Source organism: Equus asinus, chromosome 4 (assembly GCF_041296235.1).
Source record: "Equus asinus isolate D_3611 breed Donkey chromosome 4, EquAss-T2T_v2, whole genome shotgun sequence".
NCBI classification, from domain to species: domain Eukaryota; kingdom Metazoa; phylum Chordata; class Mammalia; order Perissodactyla; family Equidae; genus Equus; species Equus asinus.
The window spans coordinates 48483845-48503298 of NC_091793.1; the positions used below are offsets into that span (position 1 = coordinate 48483845).

General features: G+C 40.7%; 1 protein-coding gene across 5 annotated transcripts in view; it reads right to left on the minus strand.

The window, feature by feature from the left end:
- TMTC2 (transmembrane O-mannosyltransferase targeting cadherins 2) overlaps positions 1-19454 on the minus strand; it is a 386898-nt gene that overhangs the window by 230508 nt on the left and 136936 nt on the right. For 3 of the 5 annotated variants that reach the window (XR_011502690.1, XM_014833852.3, XM_070507208.1), the window contains one exon: positions 6723-7293. The exons of 1 other annotated variant lie outside the window; for it this stretch is intronic. Coding sequence is in view for 2 of the 4 variants with exons in the window: in XM_014833852.3 (XP_014689338.1) it covers positions 6723-7293 (571 nt within the window). In the remaining 2 variants the exon portion in view is untranslated. Of the gene's footprint in view, positions 1-6594; positions 7294-19454 lie in introns of all 5 variants that reach the window. One more of the 5 variants, XM_070507209.1, reaches the window with a different exon arrangement.

A 19454-nucleotide genomic window follows, 5' to 3' on the forward strand; every position in this document is an offset into this window, starting at 1 on the left:
CTTCCTGTATGAAGGAGGCCAAAACAAAGGGGATTTTGTCCTTGCGGCCATTCACAGTAATATTTGAACACTCTTCCGCAATGCTGGAAGAACGGACACAGGAGAAAGCCCTGAAGGGCTCCCTGTTTTTCTCATTAGGAGTGTATAAAAATATGCCAGATATTATTGAGTAAAAAGTAAAATAATATGGGTCTTCAGAAAATAACCTTTTTTTTAAATGCTAAAGAATGATATAAACACTAATAGGAGACACATTCCCTGAATGAGATGCAACCTCCACTCCTGAGTCTGATTCTTAGACTCATCACCAAAGGGATCCTCCCTGAGGTTTAGGGGAAGGACAGAGAAGAAAGTCCCCCCAAGTGGCAAGATGGAGCTGGTTTGCACGTTCCCAGGCTTCTCCCTTGGACAAGTCAAAGCTCAAGCACATTTAAAAACCATGCATGGTCTCCCAACATTGTTGGGGCCACAACATATCTTAAAAGGCCCCTACATCATTGCACACACTAGCTGTCTCAGTCTACCTTTCTGGACTCATCTTCCTCTGTAAATTCATGCACGCTATGTACCTGCCAAAAAGATCTCCAGTACCTTCCTATGAGTTTCTCTCTGTGCAGTGCACATGCTCTACCCTCCACTTCTCCTTGCCTCTCCGATTATAAATGCCTATATGCAAACTCTCCTTTGGGGCCCTGCTCAAATCTCTCTGCTCCAGAAGGCGCTTCCTGATCCCCTCAGCTGAAAGTACCCTCCCCTTCTTTCAACTGCCCTAGGACTCCCAGGGCCTCCATTCCAGCCCTCCCCACTTTCCAGCTTGAATTTCACTTCTGTATTTAACCTCCACTATTTTCAACTTCCTACTACTCTAAAATGTCCTTAAGGGTAGAATTTCGTCGATTCATCTTTAAATTTCCACTTCACCTAATACAGTGCCTTGCACAAAGATGAATTTTTTTTAAATGATAATTTGTGAATAGACCGCTGTTCCAAGTATTAACACTTCAATGCAAGCATTACAGAAGCTTGCGAGGCTACCCAAATTCAAATTACTCAACTTGAACCTAAATTGCAGCTAGAATACAGAATCAGCTTAAATCAACTGAGCAAAGAAGCCAACCTACAGGAATAAAAAACCTTATTAATCTTTGACTTTTTGAATTGTAAAATATTTTTGAACCGCGCCTTTATTTGTGGTATTATCTGGTTAGCAGTGTTGGCAGCTGTTCAAAGTTTTAAAGTACTACAGGTCATGAATATTAAATGCTACAACAAGTTTACTGGGAGGAAATCCAAATTCATTTGTAAGTGCATGACAGCCCTCCAGTTTCAATAATGCTAGGAAATACTGCGATCAGAATGGGAGTACCTTGCTGTATCTGGATTCCCACAAAGTCAAGTGTAAGGCAAATGAAGGGAAAGAAAATCATAAGAAGGTGGGAACACTACTTGAAATAGGATGGCACAGACGTTGAGTGAAAAAATCAGAAACAGCGAATATATCATATTTCATTCAGTGCAATCAACATGAGGGTCACATCTTGAGTAAAACCACAATCTAGTCTAGAAAGAAAAGGCACAAAGCCGTAAATGATAACGGATTCTGCCAATGCCATCCCCAGCAGCTAATCAAATGAAAAAGCACATGTGCATTCAATGTGCAAATACCTGCAGGCTATGCAACTGGCTTTTCATGCCGTTCTATACATGGGGCATCACACAAAATAGTAAGAGGTACAGAAGCATCACGTTTAATATCTTCAGCGTTCAAAGAGTAGCAAACCAAAAACCTTAAACAGAACATAAACTGCCACCCTTGGAAACCATTCTGAAGATAAACCTTGTAAATGGTTTGGAAATACAGGGTTGTTTGTTAATTTGGGTCTGATCACTCTACAACCTGATGTAGAACCAAGCTTACGCGATACCCAAGATGAAGGCAAACTGCATTCACCATAGGCAACCTCCATCATTCACATCCCGCTTAGCGGGAAAAAAGTTATTTCTCAACTGAGATGACTCGTTTTTCAAAAGTGGCAACGCCTCCCATTTCCTGCTCTAATAATATAGTCTCTTCATCTTGTTTACATGAAATAGAGCTACAAAATTTTATTTTAAGAAAAGGAGGCTGTCCAGATACGGCACATCTTGGAAGCCACTATAGCAAAACAACGGCAGTCATCTTTAGAAAAATTCTCAAAAGATCAAACTAAAAGGGCTTCATTTTTCCAAATTATCTTGGGCTATTATTAGAATTGCTACATCGACTTTCAGATTTTTTTAAATTTTTTTTTTTATTTTCCACCTGTAACTGAATAAGTGATTATGAGGCTAAGAAAGAGAAAAAAAGATGTTTCCACATTAAAACACTTAACAGATGTTAAATAAGCACAGAAAATGGCCACTAGGCAAGCAATGACTGATGTTGGGTGAGTAAGAAAAATGTTGCTTTTACTGATTTTATTACCCATGTACCTCCTGGGGTCATGGGAGACTTGTAAAAAATTTTGTGGGCAGATAAAAGTCTAGCATTTATTTGCAAGGCTAGTTTAAGCGTATTTCAAGGGGGTTTTTTCCGCCCCTTATTTTTGGACCACATAAAACTAAGTAAGTGAAAGTCATCTAAGGAAGTTAAAACAATCATTCAGTGAGAGGTCAAGAATACTTATTTTCAATGCTTTTCTGACATGCCTTTCTTCCAATCCCACCTTCCAGACCCCACTAACCAGGAATGAAATCCTCATTGTATAAAGGGCAGAGTATAAGATTTCACCTTAACATTTCAAACATATACTTTCATAAGGTAAATTCTTAAACAAGTGTGAATTCAATATTTTACTATACCTACTGTGTGCCAGATGGTACACTAGATGCCAAGGATAATGTAGGAATCACATTAAACAGAAACCTGAAGCTAGAACTAGGAATATTTTTAAATTTTTTCTATAATAGTTAACTAACAATACTTGTGTTCATACACATTTCTGAAGGTTTTATATTTAGCGTTTTCTTACAAATCTTCCTAATGATTGACAACCAATTATTTCATGTCATATTCAACCATATTATTTCATAAGTCATATTACTCTCTCAAAAAGCATTTATTAAATAAGTTAAATGTTAATGTCTTTAGCATATACAGAATAGTACCTGGCAGATATAAACACTATAAGTGTTTATTAAATATTAAATAAAATTTCTGCAATATGCCAGGTACTTACTATTCTTCCCACATTTCATCAAAGTAAAACTTTCATATTTCCTTTTCAGAACCGTAAAAGCCTTATACATAATATGGACATGTGCACCATTTGCATGAGTCTTAAAAGTCAAAAAATGGCAGCCAAGAATTCTGGCCAGATTCAGCCATCCCAAGAATTTTGTCTGGCCCCAACAAGGTTTGTTTTTAAATTAGTAACCAATATTAAATAACAGAAGATGTCATAGAAAAATCCAGATGTCTATCTTCTGAGAAAAATATTAAACTCTACCAAACTGAAACCTCTATTTTCTTATTGCAATAATGGGGTGGACAGGAGCACTGGTTGCAGAGCATAACCTCTAGTTGACCACAGTCCCTCTGCCTGGCCCTGGTACACTTTGGAGTCTGGGGGCCAGGATCTGACAAGAGGTACAGAACTGAAACCACCAACACTGTGAAGAAAGAAGCTGAGTGTGACTGCTATGAGAAAAACATTACTGACAAAAGTATAAAAACAGAGAGCCTTGCCCCTCTGGTCCTAATAATCTCCAGCTTTAAAAGGACCACCATTTTTAGGTTTTGAGTATTTCGCTGGTTCTCTAATTTGCATAATAAAGTTAAACATTTGTGCACTTGAGTTTTCTGTTTATATATGTTATGTTTTACTAGGGCAGAGAAGTTTATTTCATCTGGCAAACCATGATAACTATGACGCAGAGTTAATTGGTAAGATATTTAAGATGATTATTCTCTTAAGGTTGAAAAGGACTTTCTGAAGTCTTTTAATGCACTTCCTTCAGAATCTCTTCTAACTCACCCCAGGCATAGAAATCTATATATTTTAAAGACAGAATATGGAATTTTCTATAACTTCCATATGTAATCTATGCCAGTGTTTACCAGCCCCATAGTCACGAGATTCTAAGTGAAACTTTGTGCTTCAATATGCATGCCCCAGCTTTAGTCGTTTCCTAATTCATATGCTTTCAAACCACTCTATGTTTAAAGACGACTACAAGTTTATCTTTTGGCCTGCTCTTTCTTAAGCTAAAGAATTACAATTTCCATTGATACTTCCTCTTTCCCTTCAACTAATATGCATTAGGGGCCTTCCAAATAGTGGGAAACCAGTTCACAATGAAGAACCCACAATTTCATATAATCTTCACAACATCTCGAGGACAGAACATTAACTGTCTCCATTTGCAGATGAAGACACAGGTCACTGAACTAGCCCAAGGGTACTCAGCCAGTGTGGGTTAAGATTCTATTCCATAGTATTTTCTCTTCTACTGTGCAGTCACCTGACTTTACCTATTTATTCATCCTCCCAACTTTACAGTGTGATGAAAGATCACTAGTCACAAATATGTGTTCAGGTCCTAGTGAGGCTACCATTTTCTGGGTGACCTTCATGTCTCTGGTTCTCTACACCTCAGCTGGAAATCAGGGACTGGCATAGACGGTCTCCATAGTTCCTTACAAATCTATAATGCAGTGTCCTCATTAAGCTCATTGGCCCAAAACCTGAGAATGAAAGAAAGAGCTCAATTGAGACAGAACTATCAGATGAAGGCTTTTGCTGCCCCAACTACTCCCGTTGCCCACAAGCAGTAGTTGCCAGATAGTCCAGGCAAGTTTCCATTTGGAAACTTCTCAGGACACTGAACCTTTCATATAGGATTGGGCACCTCACCCTCTCTACTCCTAGGAGTTCCTTTGCTGGTGGCAGTTCTCATGTTCTTAAGCAGCAGTTACATGAGCAATGTTGCCAGGTAAAATACAGGATGCCCATTAAATTTTCATTTCAGATAGACAAAGAATAATTTTCTATTATAAGTACGTCCCAAATATCATATGAGACATATGAATGGTAAGGAGCTCTATCAGCAACTTTGTCCTTGAAAATATGCTTAGAGAACTGAAAATTCCTCAGAAGAAAACATCAAAAGATCTCTAAAAGCAAGTCCTGAATTGACATATCAAAATAATTCCCTAATTCAGGAGATGATAAAATGGCAGTTCTGTAGAGGAAATCACAATGTTTCACAGGCCATCAGTGCAAGGTCCTGAAGCAGCACAGAGCTACATCCTCAAACGGGTCTCACCCTCCATGGGACAAGGACGGCAATTTACATTTATGCTATGTGGATTTCAGTAAAACTAGAAAGCTTGCTATTGTTGACAACGTGGTTTTAAAAGGAAAGATTATTCTCCCTAAACCTCCTTGAAGGAATAATTAAAATTGATTTGAAATTAAGAGCTTGACTTTCAAACCTTATGTTGTTTTCAAGAGTCAAACTCTAACCAGTTTCCTTTTAAAGTTTCAGCATTTAATTGAAATCACAAAAGAACTTCATTAAGCACCTGATACTTGAGTTCTAACTAAAAAGGTTCTGCTTCCCCACGAGCAGAAGCATAACAGCAATTATTCCACGTACTAAGTGAAAAAAATAGCCATTTAAAAAAACACAAATGTTTCTATTTCCATCAATTTTGTCTGTTTTTCAATTTCTCCCCAATTTGATTTTTAAGTAAAATTAAGAATCGAAAGGGAAAAAAGTAATCAAAACTAGAAAACTTGGCAGTATTCTCAGGGTAAATATTCAAAACTATAATTCCTCCCTTAAGTGTCCAAAAGGAAAAGGGAGCTGTCCTCAAACGTGGCCGAGGTTTGCAAAGCTTAGCCAAACTCAGTCTTTGTCCTTACAGTCAAAGCGACGGGGAGATGATTGTAGGGGAGGGAAGATGGGGAGATGGGGAGGCAGGCAGCTTCTCAAGCCGTCTTCTCCTCCCAATGCCTTCCCCCTTAACACCCTAGCAGAAAACTGCTCGGTTCTCTTTAAGCGGATGGGATCCTAACCCGCTTCTATGACCTTCAAACAACACTGCATCTGAAACCACTGAGGGAATACAGAAGAATAAATATTAAGCCCTGAGGCCAAGGTCTTAATTGGTCTCAGGGCAAAACTTATAATAACCGCTTTCTGTTTTGACTCCTATTCTTAGACACTACAACAAGGAAAAGGTGAAATGATTCATCCTTTAAGAATCCGAGTTCCCACGAGCCGCAGAGAAGGGTTGTTTTCCCAAGTCAGCTCAGAAAAAGCAGTATAACAAATGGCAGGGGAGTCCCCCTCTCCAAAGTCGAGCGTCTAGCTCTATCATCAGCTGCGATAGTTTCACAAATACACATTATTAGCAATTTACTGGATTACAGAGAATTTGGGCTGAAATAAAGAATGAATAAAAATAAATAAAGATGCATATTCTTTCCAAGGCAAAACTGTCCTATCATGTCTGAAATCATAAAAATAAGAAACTTGAGACATAAAACCAACAATGACTGAAACCCAGGTTAGTAGGAAAAAGTCAAAAAGGACACTTCCACTTACCGAAGATCAAACGTAACTTATTTTAAATTCTCTTTGAGGAGGAACAAATTTGCTTTTTAAATGGTGAAAAAGGACCAAGCAAGGAGATTACTCAGTAATCCAATGCTCGAGCGCCAACAATCACTTACTTTGTAAATGGCAGGTAAGATCTGTTTCATTTTCAGCCTGTGAAAGACAAAGACGTCATAAACGGCTGACACTGCCAGCACAGTCACTCCTTGCTCCTTCCACAACATGCTGCATCCTGCGCACAGCCCCGTCCCCAGGAACCAGCCCCAAGTCCTGGCTGAGTAGCCTCTGGTTGAACAGTGTTTAATGTAGCATAGCAAGGAGAGCAGAAAGAAGAGACTGGCCCCGACATCGGCCCGTCCCACGATGCCCGCCACCGCCTCCGTGTGAATGGGGTGAGAGGCAAACATCAAGCCAGCCATGAAGGTCCAGTATCCGTCCCCGAGGAGTATCTTGGAGAAGCTCGTGAAGAGACCGGTGACTGCTGCGTGCAGGAGGACATTGACAAGATGGTAGCTCCAGGGGTTCAGCCCCCCGATGGCATGGTTCAGGCGAAAAGAGAGAGTGCAGAGTGGCCGGTAGGACTTGTGGCTGCCACTGTGGGTTAGCAGAGTCCCCCAAAAGTCATTGTAGAAAATGTGTGTCCATGGAGTTTCTGGGAGAAGGTCCTGATTAGTCTTGATAGCACGGCTAAAAAACAAAATGTTAAAAAAGAATCAAACGTAAAATATAGAAAGGAAAAAAAAAAGAAAATATATGACATTGCTGAGATAGCCCCTTCCTGGAAAGCTTTATCGTCATGTGGTTTTACGATGAGATTCCAGGTATGCACGATTAATTACAGAAGGCTTTACATATAGATTGAATTCAGATCCTTGCTTAATAACACCACAATTAGGGCTGTATTTCTTTTCCTCAAAAGCTTTCTTCCTTGTTTCAATGCAAATATCTTTGAAGAATAAATGCAGAGTTTCCATCAGTGATTTAAGCCTTAACACCGAAATTGCCAAACAACTGCCCTGAAAATCATGTGGTAGCCTGGCCAAAAATGCAGATTCCAGGCCCCAGGTGATGTGAGGCCTGCGCATCTGCATTGTAAGAAGCATGGTCCCACGTGATACTGGTGCAGAGCATGCACTTACAGTGAGGACTAGTCCCCTACCAGAAATACACCTTAGATAGGATATCTGTGCCACAGCAATGCTCCTCATACACACTAATACCTGGGATCTTGATACAGGCAGGTTCTGATTCAGCAGGCCTGGGGAGGAGCCTGAGAATCCATCTTTCTAACAAGATCCCAGGTGAAGCTGATGCTGCTGGTCCGTGGACCACACTTTGAGTAGCAAGAATCTAGACTGCTGGAGAGGCAAGGAAGAATGGCTCTCTATCTATCCAAATGTTTCTTCTCCTCCTTCCTTCTAGGAAACTTCAGCCTTCCCCCATTCTGAGCTCTCACAGGACTTATTATCATCTATAGCAATCATGATGGCACTTCACTGTCCTCTGCTTTTGAGAATTAATAGTTCCAGGTTTGCATGCCTGATATTTCCAAACAGACTTCAACAAAGAATGGCCTACTATTTACTGAGCACTTGCTATCTGCCAAGCACCGTGCTGGTCTCCCTGGCTATATCTTCTCAGTTAATCCTTACAATAACTGAGGAGGTGTATATTACTATATACATCTCGCAGGTGAGGAAATTATGGTTGAGAAAGATTAATAACAATGGTTCCAGCCACACTAGTTGGAAACAGCAGGGTAGAGTTTCATGGCCCACGCTCTTTCTCCAATATGATACACTTCTCAAAATGTGATCCACATACCACAGGGAGGATGTGAGAAGATACACAAACCTTGTAAAGATTTGTAATGGTTATATTTATTTTAATGTGTACTTGAAAGGAAATTTAATTACCACATCAGAGCTGGATTTCATAGATGTTTGCTGAGAATGAAGCTGTTAAAAATTAAAAAGTCAATGTAAAGATAAATATGAAGGAATCTACAGTACTGGTATATGTGCATAAGGTACAGATGTTGACAGTGGCATGCAAATGACTCAGTTTGGAGGATCCCTGCTCTAGGCCATTATACCTTCCAGAGAACAGGGCGGCATCTTGAGTCTTGTCTCCCCAGTGCGCCTATCTCTGTACTTATAGAACACAAAAGAGGCTCAAGAGTTAGAAGGAAGTAGGAATAAGACGCTCAAGGCTCCTACTCCCTAACTGGAAACCTCTTGCCTAGTCTGATGTCAGGGCTCTTTAAGGGAGTGTAGGCATTCGTGTAACTTAAGAATATGTCGGGGGAGACCTGATGACCTTTACCTCGAGCCTCTCCACCAGTTCTACCTTCCACTGTGGGGCAGGCATGATCAAAGGAATTTCCATATGAACATTACCAAAAATCAGACTAGAAAAGCCCTGGATGCTTTGAAAAAAAAAAAGGCGGGGGCCGGCCCTGTGGCCGAGTGGTTAAGTTCGTGAACTCCGCTGGGGTGGCCCAGGGTTTCGCTGGTTCGAATCCTGGATGCAGACAGGGCACCACTCATCAGGCCATGCTGAGGCAGCGTCCCACATGCCACAATTAGAAGTACCCACAACTAAGAATAAACAACTATATACCAGGAGACTTTGGGGAGAAAAGGAAAAAAATTAAATCTTCAAAAAAAGAAAAGCCCTGGATTGAGGAGAAACATTCCTGAGCTCCACCTCTGTAATTTACTCACTGTCTTCAGAAGTAAGGAAATGCAACAGAGATTCTAACACATCAGGAAACCTATCCAAGGACACACAACCAATGAAAACAGCAGAGTCAGTACTCCGGTTGGGATCAAATGACTAGACAGTGCTGGTTCTCAACTGCTTCCCAATTAACCCCTCTGTGCTTCAGTTTCTATGATGGTAGCAGTTTTACCTTGAAATCATTTAACAAACACTTGCAACTGCTCATTTATCTTCTACGGAGAGGAGCAGAGAACACTGCTTTGCAGATACATGAGTGTTTTGGAGACCTAGTGCAAATGACATCTCGGCCCTGTTAGCTGCTGTTATTACTATTCCACAAAGACTGGGGTACATCTACTAAAGTCCCTTATTAAAGTCTGCTTGATCCACAACCTCTGAAATTAGGTGCACTTGGGGGTTAGAACTAAAACAGACTGATCAGCAGTTGATGCATATCTATTCTGTGCCAAACACCATGCTAGTCCTTTTACGCAGATTATCTACTTAGGAGAACCAGCTGACTCTTCTAGAGTCACAGAAAAAGGCAGAAGGTCTATTAAAACCATGTCTCAAAAAATACTTAGTGTGGCAGGGATAGTTGGTTTTTCCCCAATGTCTCTTCTCCCCTTCTTCCATACTCATAGGAGTATGGTCATATGGAAAAGACTTCATTTCTTATCTCTCTTGCTGTTAAATATGGTCATGTAACTAATATTTGGCCTACAGCACATAAGCAGAATACTATGCACTACTTCCAGAAAGTGTCCTTAAAAAGAAAAAGCTTAGGGGCTGGCCCAGTGGCGCAGTGGTTGGGTCCACACGCTCCACTTCAGCAGCCCAGGATTTGCAGGTTTGGATCCTGGGTGCAGACCTACACACCACTTATCAAGCCATGCTGTGGCAGCATCCCACATACAAAATAGAGGAAGACTGCTACAGATGTTAGCTCAGGGACAATCTTCCTCAAAGAGAAAAAAAAGGAGATTGCCAACGGATGTTAGCTCAGGGCCAGACTTCCTCACCAAAAAAAAAAAAAAAAAGCTTAGCATTCTTCCCTTCTACCCCTAGCTCCTTCCGACTGTAGCACAGATGTAATAGCTGGAATCCTAGCAGCCATCCTGGCCTATAAGGTGTCCTTAGGGATAGAAATCATGCCCAGTAGAGCAATCAGACTGAAGGAAATTGAGCCCCTGTTACAGTAGACCACACCAGCCCTAGGCTAACTACCTCCCCATTTTGTGAGTATGAGAAATAAATTGCTATCTTGTTTAAACTGCGATATTTTGGATGTTAGCTAGTGGCAGCTGAACCTAGTCATAAGTGAAATCTTATGTTAACAGAAGACCTACTATATCACAGTGCTTTGATTTTCCATTTTGATTTTGATTTTTACAAGTCTCCATGTATTGACTGTGTATTAAGTGAATTTCCATATAAATTGGCTGTTAAAATATTAGAAACAGATGTTATTCTGGATCCATTAAATTAAAACACCCTGCTATGACATTCATCAAGAGTCTTACCCAGAAGTAATTGCTTAAGACTTGATGGGTTATAATTAAAATTTAAAAGAAATAGGAAAAACTGCCAAACAGTGTAGTCAGAGAGAGCCGATTTCAAGTATTCAGAATGAAAACCCAACTGGGCTCTCCTAAACATTAACCTAGACATTGACGTGAATTTCTCTAATCTCAATGCAGAAACACTCATGCTAAGTCAGGGTGGTGGAAAGTTCAACAGCAAAGCATTCTGGGACAAGGCTTTGCCGATGCAGTGAGGAAAGCTGGGAAGCACGCTTCGTTTAGGACAGTACTTCACCCTAGCAGTGGCAGATCCATAAAGGACGGAGAACCACAGTCAAACCAAGTTTTCTACATGCTATCAGTTCAACACCATAACCACCTCTGTACAGACTTTTTGAGGAAAAATAAAACCCACGCTTTTAAAAATTTGTTCAAAGCTGCCAGAATTTTTTATATTTATAGCAATAAATCTAGTAATCTGCAACAGCCAACATGATATACGTCTAAGTCTCACAAAACAAGGGTTTCCAAACAAAGAACAAAATTAACGATTCTCATAATTTCACTGTGAGAAAACACTTGGTTGAAGCACAGCCCTAAATTTATACTGCAGAAAAAGTTTAAAGGATAAAACAGTGTTAATAAAAGAAAAGTGGACAAGCAAAGCAACGCCTCACCCATGTGTAAAACACACTAGACAAAGGAAGATGTTAAAACACACTAGACAAAGGAAAATGTTAGCATGATAGAGTCCTCTGACAGGTGTTATCTGCTTAGGCAGGTTTTATTTAACCAATGAATATTATGGCAAAAGAACATGAAATAAGATGAAATCGTATTGGGCTTTAGTATATAAGTCATGTCACATATGCAAGTCAGTGATAAGGGATGCATTACGCATCCCTCACATCATATTAAAAAAGATATGGACCAAAGGGGCTTCAACAGAATCTGAACAATCTGCCAGCAAAATGAGAAGTAATGGTAGTTGTCCAACACTAACCATAATAGATTTTCATCCATTTGCATTTTCTCACACGAGTCCAAACTGGAAATAGTGAAACCTCTTCTGCTATTTCTCAGCCAATGAAAAACCTGAACTCAAAACAAAATTTCATGCCAACACAATTTCTGAGATTACTTCTGTGAATTGGTATTGAAAATTCAGAAAGACGCTAAGGAATTAGGAAATTTTCCACTCTGGGAGAGGTGGCGAACATCAGAGCAGCAGAGGTGAAAAGAAACAATTGTAGGCAGAATTCTCCAGAGAGCACATGACTGAGACTGTCTTTGGAAGCAAAAAGATACAGTCTCTCCAGTCTTCAAGGAGGTCTGAATCTGCTTCCAGTTTTGTTCATTTTGGCTCTTTGTTTTTTGCTGCCTTATGATTCTTCCTTTAGCAAATGTTGACAAAGGCCATCGCTATTGTAAAACTGATGAATGATGTGACACTGCTATCTCAACTGTCCTTTTGTGTGTTTCTCTCACTGCTATTTTTTTCTGTCCATTGACCTTTTCAGTCACAAACACCCACAGAAATGATGACCATTTGTCCTCGGAAGAGCAGGAATGCCACTTAGATTCTTCAAACATCAAATGGCACCCTCTTCCAGAGTGCTTTCCATTGTTCTACTGAAAAGTAAGTAAAGGCCAAAATTTAAACTAAAAAAAATGTTTTTTTTAAATGATGGATTGAAATTTGCTCTGCAAGAGAGAAGAGTGATCATGGCCTTTGTTAACCTGCCCTGCTTCAGTGCACTCCAGCATGCCCATCCATGCCCAGGAAGGGCACTGAAATGCAGTGGTTAAGAAAACCGATTCTGGAGCCAACTGGACTGGAGTCCAGACTATGAGATGGTGGATGCACAGTGTTACTTCACCTCTCCATACCTCAGTTTCCTCATCTGTAAAATAAAGATAATAACTGTACTTGCCTTATAGGATTATTGTGAGAAGTAAACGAGTTAGTAAGCAAAAAGTACATGGTTATACATAATAGACTGTGTATGTGTAATATAATATATGTAACACGTTAGCTGCTGACATTATTAATATTATTATCATTACCATCAACAGCAAACAACTGATGCTGGCCATCAATGCAAACACAGTGCTCTTTTATACGTTTATGGCCTTCACAATCTATGGATCACAGTCTTAAGAATGTCACTTAAAATTCCTTTAAGCTTTAATGACACTCTCAGAACAAGATAATAAATAACAATGATTTATGAAGTCTTCTCTTTGGTCTTCAACATGTTACTCTTTTCATTCTCCTCCTATCTTTCTAACTCTCCTTGGCTAGCATCTCTTCCACATTTTTCTCCCAAATGCAGATGTTTCTCTCCTGGTTCTGTCCCTTGACCTTCTTTGTTCCTACACTTTCCACCTATGTGGTCATAGTCTCCGACACCTACAACTCCAGAGATGCCTTCTCTATCTATACCTCCAGCTGGGGTGTTGCTCATGAGCTTACATTTCTAATTGCCCAGGTGATATCCACACTTGAATGAGAGAAAGAGAAATGAAATGCTGGTTCCTCTACTAACACTAGTTGTGTCACCCTTGGCCAGTTAGCCTCTCTAAAGTTCAGCTTCCTTACCTATGGTTGGTAGATAATCATAATAATACTTCTCACAAGCTGTTGTGTTAAAGATCAAACAGGGCAATGTTAACTTACAATGTTTGAAAATTACATAGCCTTGTGTAATGGACACTTGCTGTTTTTTGGACCCCTTCTTCTTCTGGTTAACAGTGTCCTGTTTTTCCTTTGGAGAATAGCCCAAATCCACTCTCAGTCCATGTGGACAGGGTAAGGCTGCCCTCACCTCCTGATGAAAGGTTCCCTCTCATATGATTTGGCCAGTTAGTCTACTATATCCCCCCCATCCTTACTCCTGGCCACGACCATTGACTTAGCAGCAAGCCAGGTCAATCAGTGTCAATATAGCCCCAATAATCTAGGGGGAAGGGACATCTTCCTCTGAGAATGAGATGAAATCCTAGGGCTGCTAGGGGATTCCTTGAAGACAAAGCCTACCTAAGAACGAAGCCAGCACAAAAGAACTCAGATCAAGGAGACAAAGAGGCAATTCCTAGTGCAGCTGGATCCCATAATGCCTGAAGCTAACACTGTTAAATAAGCCAATAAATGCCCCTTACTCATAAGTGAGTTTATTCTGACATCTGCAACCAAAAGAGTCCTAACAAAACAGCACTGTGTAATTATCAAGTAATATTGTTAGTTGTCCTTTCCCTGTCTTAAGTTTACTAAGACTGAATCTAAATAATTTTCCTCACAAAAAAATCTCCTTTTTCATACAAGCCCCTCATTAAGTACCATCATTCTTCCATCACTGACATAGAGGTTATGCATGAGGGCTCCTCTCTTTGCTCCTATGTCTATTTTTAAATTGGTTAAGGACATTTTCATGCTGGTCAGGACCTCACAGAAAATCCAATACACAAGTTTCCCTGGAACCCGGGAAACTTCTGACTTCCTCTTTCTTCTGCCCTCCTTCAGGCTCTATTCCCTACCTGGATGGTGTAGCCTGCTCACAGGAGTGGCCTGTTCATTCTTCTCTTTCCTTGTTGGGCTATCAGTCCCCTCAGGGAAGGGATTATGCCTTATGTTTTCTCCCAGTGCCAAACACACACGAGGCACAACATAAATATTTGTTAAAGGAAACTGAATAGCGATCCCTCCCTGTTCTCATTCCCACTTTGATCCATTACACACACCAAAGATGGAGAAACTTCCTGAAATATAACTCTTAACACCAGCACTCTGCTCCACAAAAATCCCTCTTCATGCCCTCTTTCTTACCATAAAAAACACTCTTCCCAGCCCAGCATTCACAGCCATCGCCATCATGACTTCCAGGCCAATCTCCCGTTACTCCTCCATGTACATCTAACGTCAGCCCAACTTCCCAACCACTAGGCCTTTGCTCAAACCATCTCTTCCCTTCCTCTGCCTGGATTGCTGTTCTTCAATCAGTTGCATCTCTCCAAATATGCTTCAATCTCCAGCATTCATTAGTGACAACCGTCTCCCCAAGCGTTTCCTAGCTACTGTTGCAAATATGCTTGATTTTGACATCGAGCACTGACCCTCTCCCATTAATGACTCTAACTTCTTACTACAATTATTAGGGATCTTAAGTGGGATGATATGTGGAAGACACTTCAGAAGGAGCAGGAGGAAACACATGTTTTGAAAGTGGGGTATAGGTGATTTTAACAGTCCCTCTTCCATCCCCTATTGAAAATTGCTGTCCAATAAAATGGATTGATTCTGTCCTGAGAAAATGATTCACTCATTTATTCATTCATTCAGTGATGGGCTAGACACCATAAAGGGAACTGCAGACACAAGAGTGAGCAAAATAGTCACTGACTTCAAAAAACAGTCAGCCTAGCAGAGGAGGCAAAGAAGTGCGCGGGCCATTTCACTTCTGTACGAACACGACTCCTCTAACACGAAACCCTTACTGCTATGGGAGAACAGAACAGACGCCCAACAGTCCTAGAAGGTGAAAAGCTTCCTAGAGGAAAGTGTCGACGAAAATAATCCATAACCAATCTGTAAATGAAAATTTGGGTGAGTTTATTCTGAGCTGAAATCTGAGGATTATAACCCGGGAGAGTCTTTCCACAAAGGAACAGAGCACTCCAAAGAAGTGGGGGTACATAGGGTGGTTATATACCCTCAAAGAGGGTGTTTCGCATATGATTGAAATGTCCCTCCCACAATAGTCACAAGATTGCCCTGTCGGCACAGCACTTGATGGACACAGCAGGTAGTGGGTCTGCTATCTTCGTGGGCGTAGCAGGAGGCAAGTCTATTGTCTCAAGCTGGGCGGTCACAGGTGCATGCAGCAATCAGTTTCTAGCCTAAGGAAAGATGCTTAATCCTTAAGGAGACGCCAATGTTGGGAGGGGGAGGGAAGTTGCACCTTTATCTCAAGGGCCTTTTGCTCTTGCCATAGGGAATCTCTAAAGCAGATATACAATGCATGCTCAATGGCCTCGGTCAGGCCCTTTTGGAAAGACAAGGTCAGGCCGAATTAGGTTTACACCAAAATGGCTTCCTCATATATTCCAATATATCCTATTACTTGCCATTTTTATTTGACAAAAGCATGTCTACACACATGGAAGGAGTTAAAGGAAGAAGTACAGGAGGGCTGGTCTGGTGGAGTAGCGGTTAAGTGCACAAGTTCCGCTTCTCTGCAGCCCGGGGTTCGCTGGTTCGGATCCCGGGTGCGGACATGGCACCACGTGGCAAGCCATGCTGTGGTAGGCATCCCACATATAAAGTAGAGGAAGATGGGCACGGATGTTAGCTCAGGGCCAGTCTTCCTCAGAGAAAAGAGGAGGTATCAGTAGCAGATGTTAGCTCAGGGCTAATCTTTCCCAAAAAAAAGAAGTAAGGGAACTGTAGAGACCTTCCCAGCCTGATAGTCAGTATTTTCGAAGACTGTGAGGCAGGAGGGAAGGTCGTAAGCTTGGGGTCTGAACAAATACAATAGGTTGGTTTGACTGGAGTGAAGTTTGAGGGATGGAGCAGCAGGAATCGCTGGCCTAACTCTGTCTCATACTATTGCCCTTCAGAGAATAGAAAGGAATTTGGCTGGAAATCAATTTCCCCAATTGTCCTCAGGTTTGATTTGGCGATTGTCTGGTTGAACTTGCTTTATCTCCCTAATGCACTGTAAACTCTTAAGAAGTAGAAAACCATCTTTTTTTTTTTTTGAGGAAGATTAGCCTTGAGCTAACATCTGCTGTCAGTTCTCCTCTTTTTGCTAAGGAAGATTGGCCCTGAGCTAACATCCATGCCTATCTTCCTCTACTTTATATGTGAGACGCCTGCCATGGCGTGGCTTGCCAAGCGGTTCATCGTAGGTCTGCACCTGGAATCTGAGCCAGTGAACCCTGAGCCATCGAAGCGGAGTGCGTGAACTTAACCACTGTGCTACTGTGCTGGCCCCAGAAAAGCATCTTATTTATCTTTTGGAGCCTAGCACACAGTAGGCATTCAATGTATATTTGATGAACTGAATTCTAATTAGAAATGATTGGTACTAATATGCTGCACTTACCTTTTAGGAAAATTCTACATTGTTTTAAGTATATAGGGAATTATCACTTTCATCTAAAAGTACTTCACTCACTCTGGGCACTAACCTCTGCTCACTCCACGATAATTAACTGTGAAAAACTATCAGGTTAATTGGCTCACCCAAATGTCTTTGGCACTCATTTGCTACTTAACCTATAATCCCTTCATGAGAGTCCCTCTTTAGGGATAAGCCATTAGTATATTTAGAAAGTTTGAGTTAATATGCAAATATTTGCCTAACAGGGTAGGGGAATGAGAGAAATACTATAACATCTAGAGGCTCTCTTAGTTTGGGGATAAGCAAGGTATTTCAGATTCCTGGAGGAACTTAAGGTGGGGCAGGTAAATTTCAATGTAGGGTGCTGGACTGGTGGGGGCAGGGTTAGGTTTCCAGGTCCCAGCGGAAACGGAAGGCCCTGTGCTTTAGGCATGAACTTACCCTTACACATGTAACACATAACTAACTCGCTTGTTTCTATCTTGATCTCCCCTTACTAAACTGTAGCCCTTTAGTGGCAGAGATGATGTCTTCCTATTTTTAAATTGTCAGGCTACAGAAGTTGAATGAAAAGAGGCCGCAGGAGTAACAAAAAACCTGTAGTCAGACATCCAAGGAACGGGGCTCCAAGAAACTGCTTGCTGTGTGAAAACGTAAGTGTGAGAATGCTCGGCCTTCTAACTAAAGAAATATACTTGGTGAACCGCTCTTCCATCCCTGTAGGAGTTTTTTCCATAAGCAACAAAGGAGTCTTATGAGCTACATCTGACACAGCAAACCTCCTCTATGCCCCCTAAAAAACAGAAAAGTAAGCTTCTGATTAAACATGGGCCCTGCTGCTGCTGAAGTCAGCCCGAGCTGCTGGAGACTCACTCTCTTGGAGCTTCCTCAGACAAGGCAGCTCCTTCCTCCTCCCACGTCTAGAGTTTGCCCAGACACTCCCTTCTCCTAGTGGAAGAAAATGAGGAGGAGGAACCAACCTGGGCTAAATATTTTTAAAGTACCTTTAGTTCCCCGGATAAATCAACGCTATCATTTTCAGAATTTCTACAGGAAATATTGAAGACAAAACTTTAAGTGACCCTGAAAGCTAATTCATAACCCATTTAAAAGCAAGCGGATCATTTAAAATTAAAACATCAGCTTCTTAAAGATGTTTTTTGAAAGTATTTATACAAAAAGCATTTTGCAAGATTAAAGCAAAAATTAACAGCATGAGATTATTGGGAAAACCAGACTCCAAGCATTTATTTTCACTGATTAAACGCATCCTCTACCTTAATGTTAGCTCCTTAACAACTTGAAATAGTTTTCATTGACTTGCAATTTGCATGATGAAAATAGTATTAATATTTTCTACACAACTATGTGTTCAGTGTACCCATATCATGCCATCCTAACATAATAAAATATTACTACACACCTCACCTCCTTCTCACTGGACTAAACTGAATCAGAGTCTCAACTCAAAAGCTTAATGAAAATATTTTTATTCTTAATATTTCCAACTTGAAATTAGTAACCACTAGAAGGGGTACTATGACGCTATTTTGTTCCCAAAAGTTAACTCAAGCACATGAACCACTTTAGTATATTATTTTATATAATTTATGAATTTCAGTTTCATAGGATTTCATAAATTTTTTTTACATTATACTGTTTCCTTTACAGTGGGTCTTGAGGATTAGTGACATGTTGTAAAGTACAACTGGTTCCTTATAATTTTTCTATTGTAAAAAAATTACAAAAGTTTAACTAGTTTTGGGGGGTTTTTTTGTTTTTGATGAGGAAGATTGGCCCTGAGCTAACATCTGTTGCCAACCTTCCTCTTTTTTTTTCCTCCCCAAAGCCCCAGTGCATAGTTGTATATCCTAGTTGTAAGTCCTTCTAGTTCTTCTATGTGGGCCGCTGCCACAGCATGGCTTGATGAGCAGTGTGTAGGTCTGTGCCCAGGATCCGAACTAACAAATCCCAGGCCGCCAAAGTGGAGCACGCGAACTCAACCGCTACACCACTGGGCCGGCCCCTTGACTAGTTTTTTAAGGGGAGAAATGAATATCTGATTACACTTTTTTATGAAGTTCAAATCTTTCAAAAATGAATGGGTTCTACTAGACCCTAGATTCTTTGTGCTTAAGGATTTGATTATCCAAATACACTCTAAATGGGTAGGCATGGCAAGCTGAGAACACACCTCTTCAGTTAAAATACTTGTCTTCATACAGAAATGTGTACAAGAATTATACACATTTACGTACAAATTTCAGAACAGATATACTACAGTATACTGTAGTTTTCCAAACTATTCAAATATTACTTTTAAAAAACATCACATCCTTGAGGAGGGGTCCTAATCTTCACTTAAGGTAAATAGAAAAAGTGCCCTCTGGCCACGAACCCTGCTCAGGAACTCACCAAGGGTCCTCAGCCTGAGCACGGCCAGACCATGATGTTAAGGAAAAAAATTTAAAAACGAGAA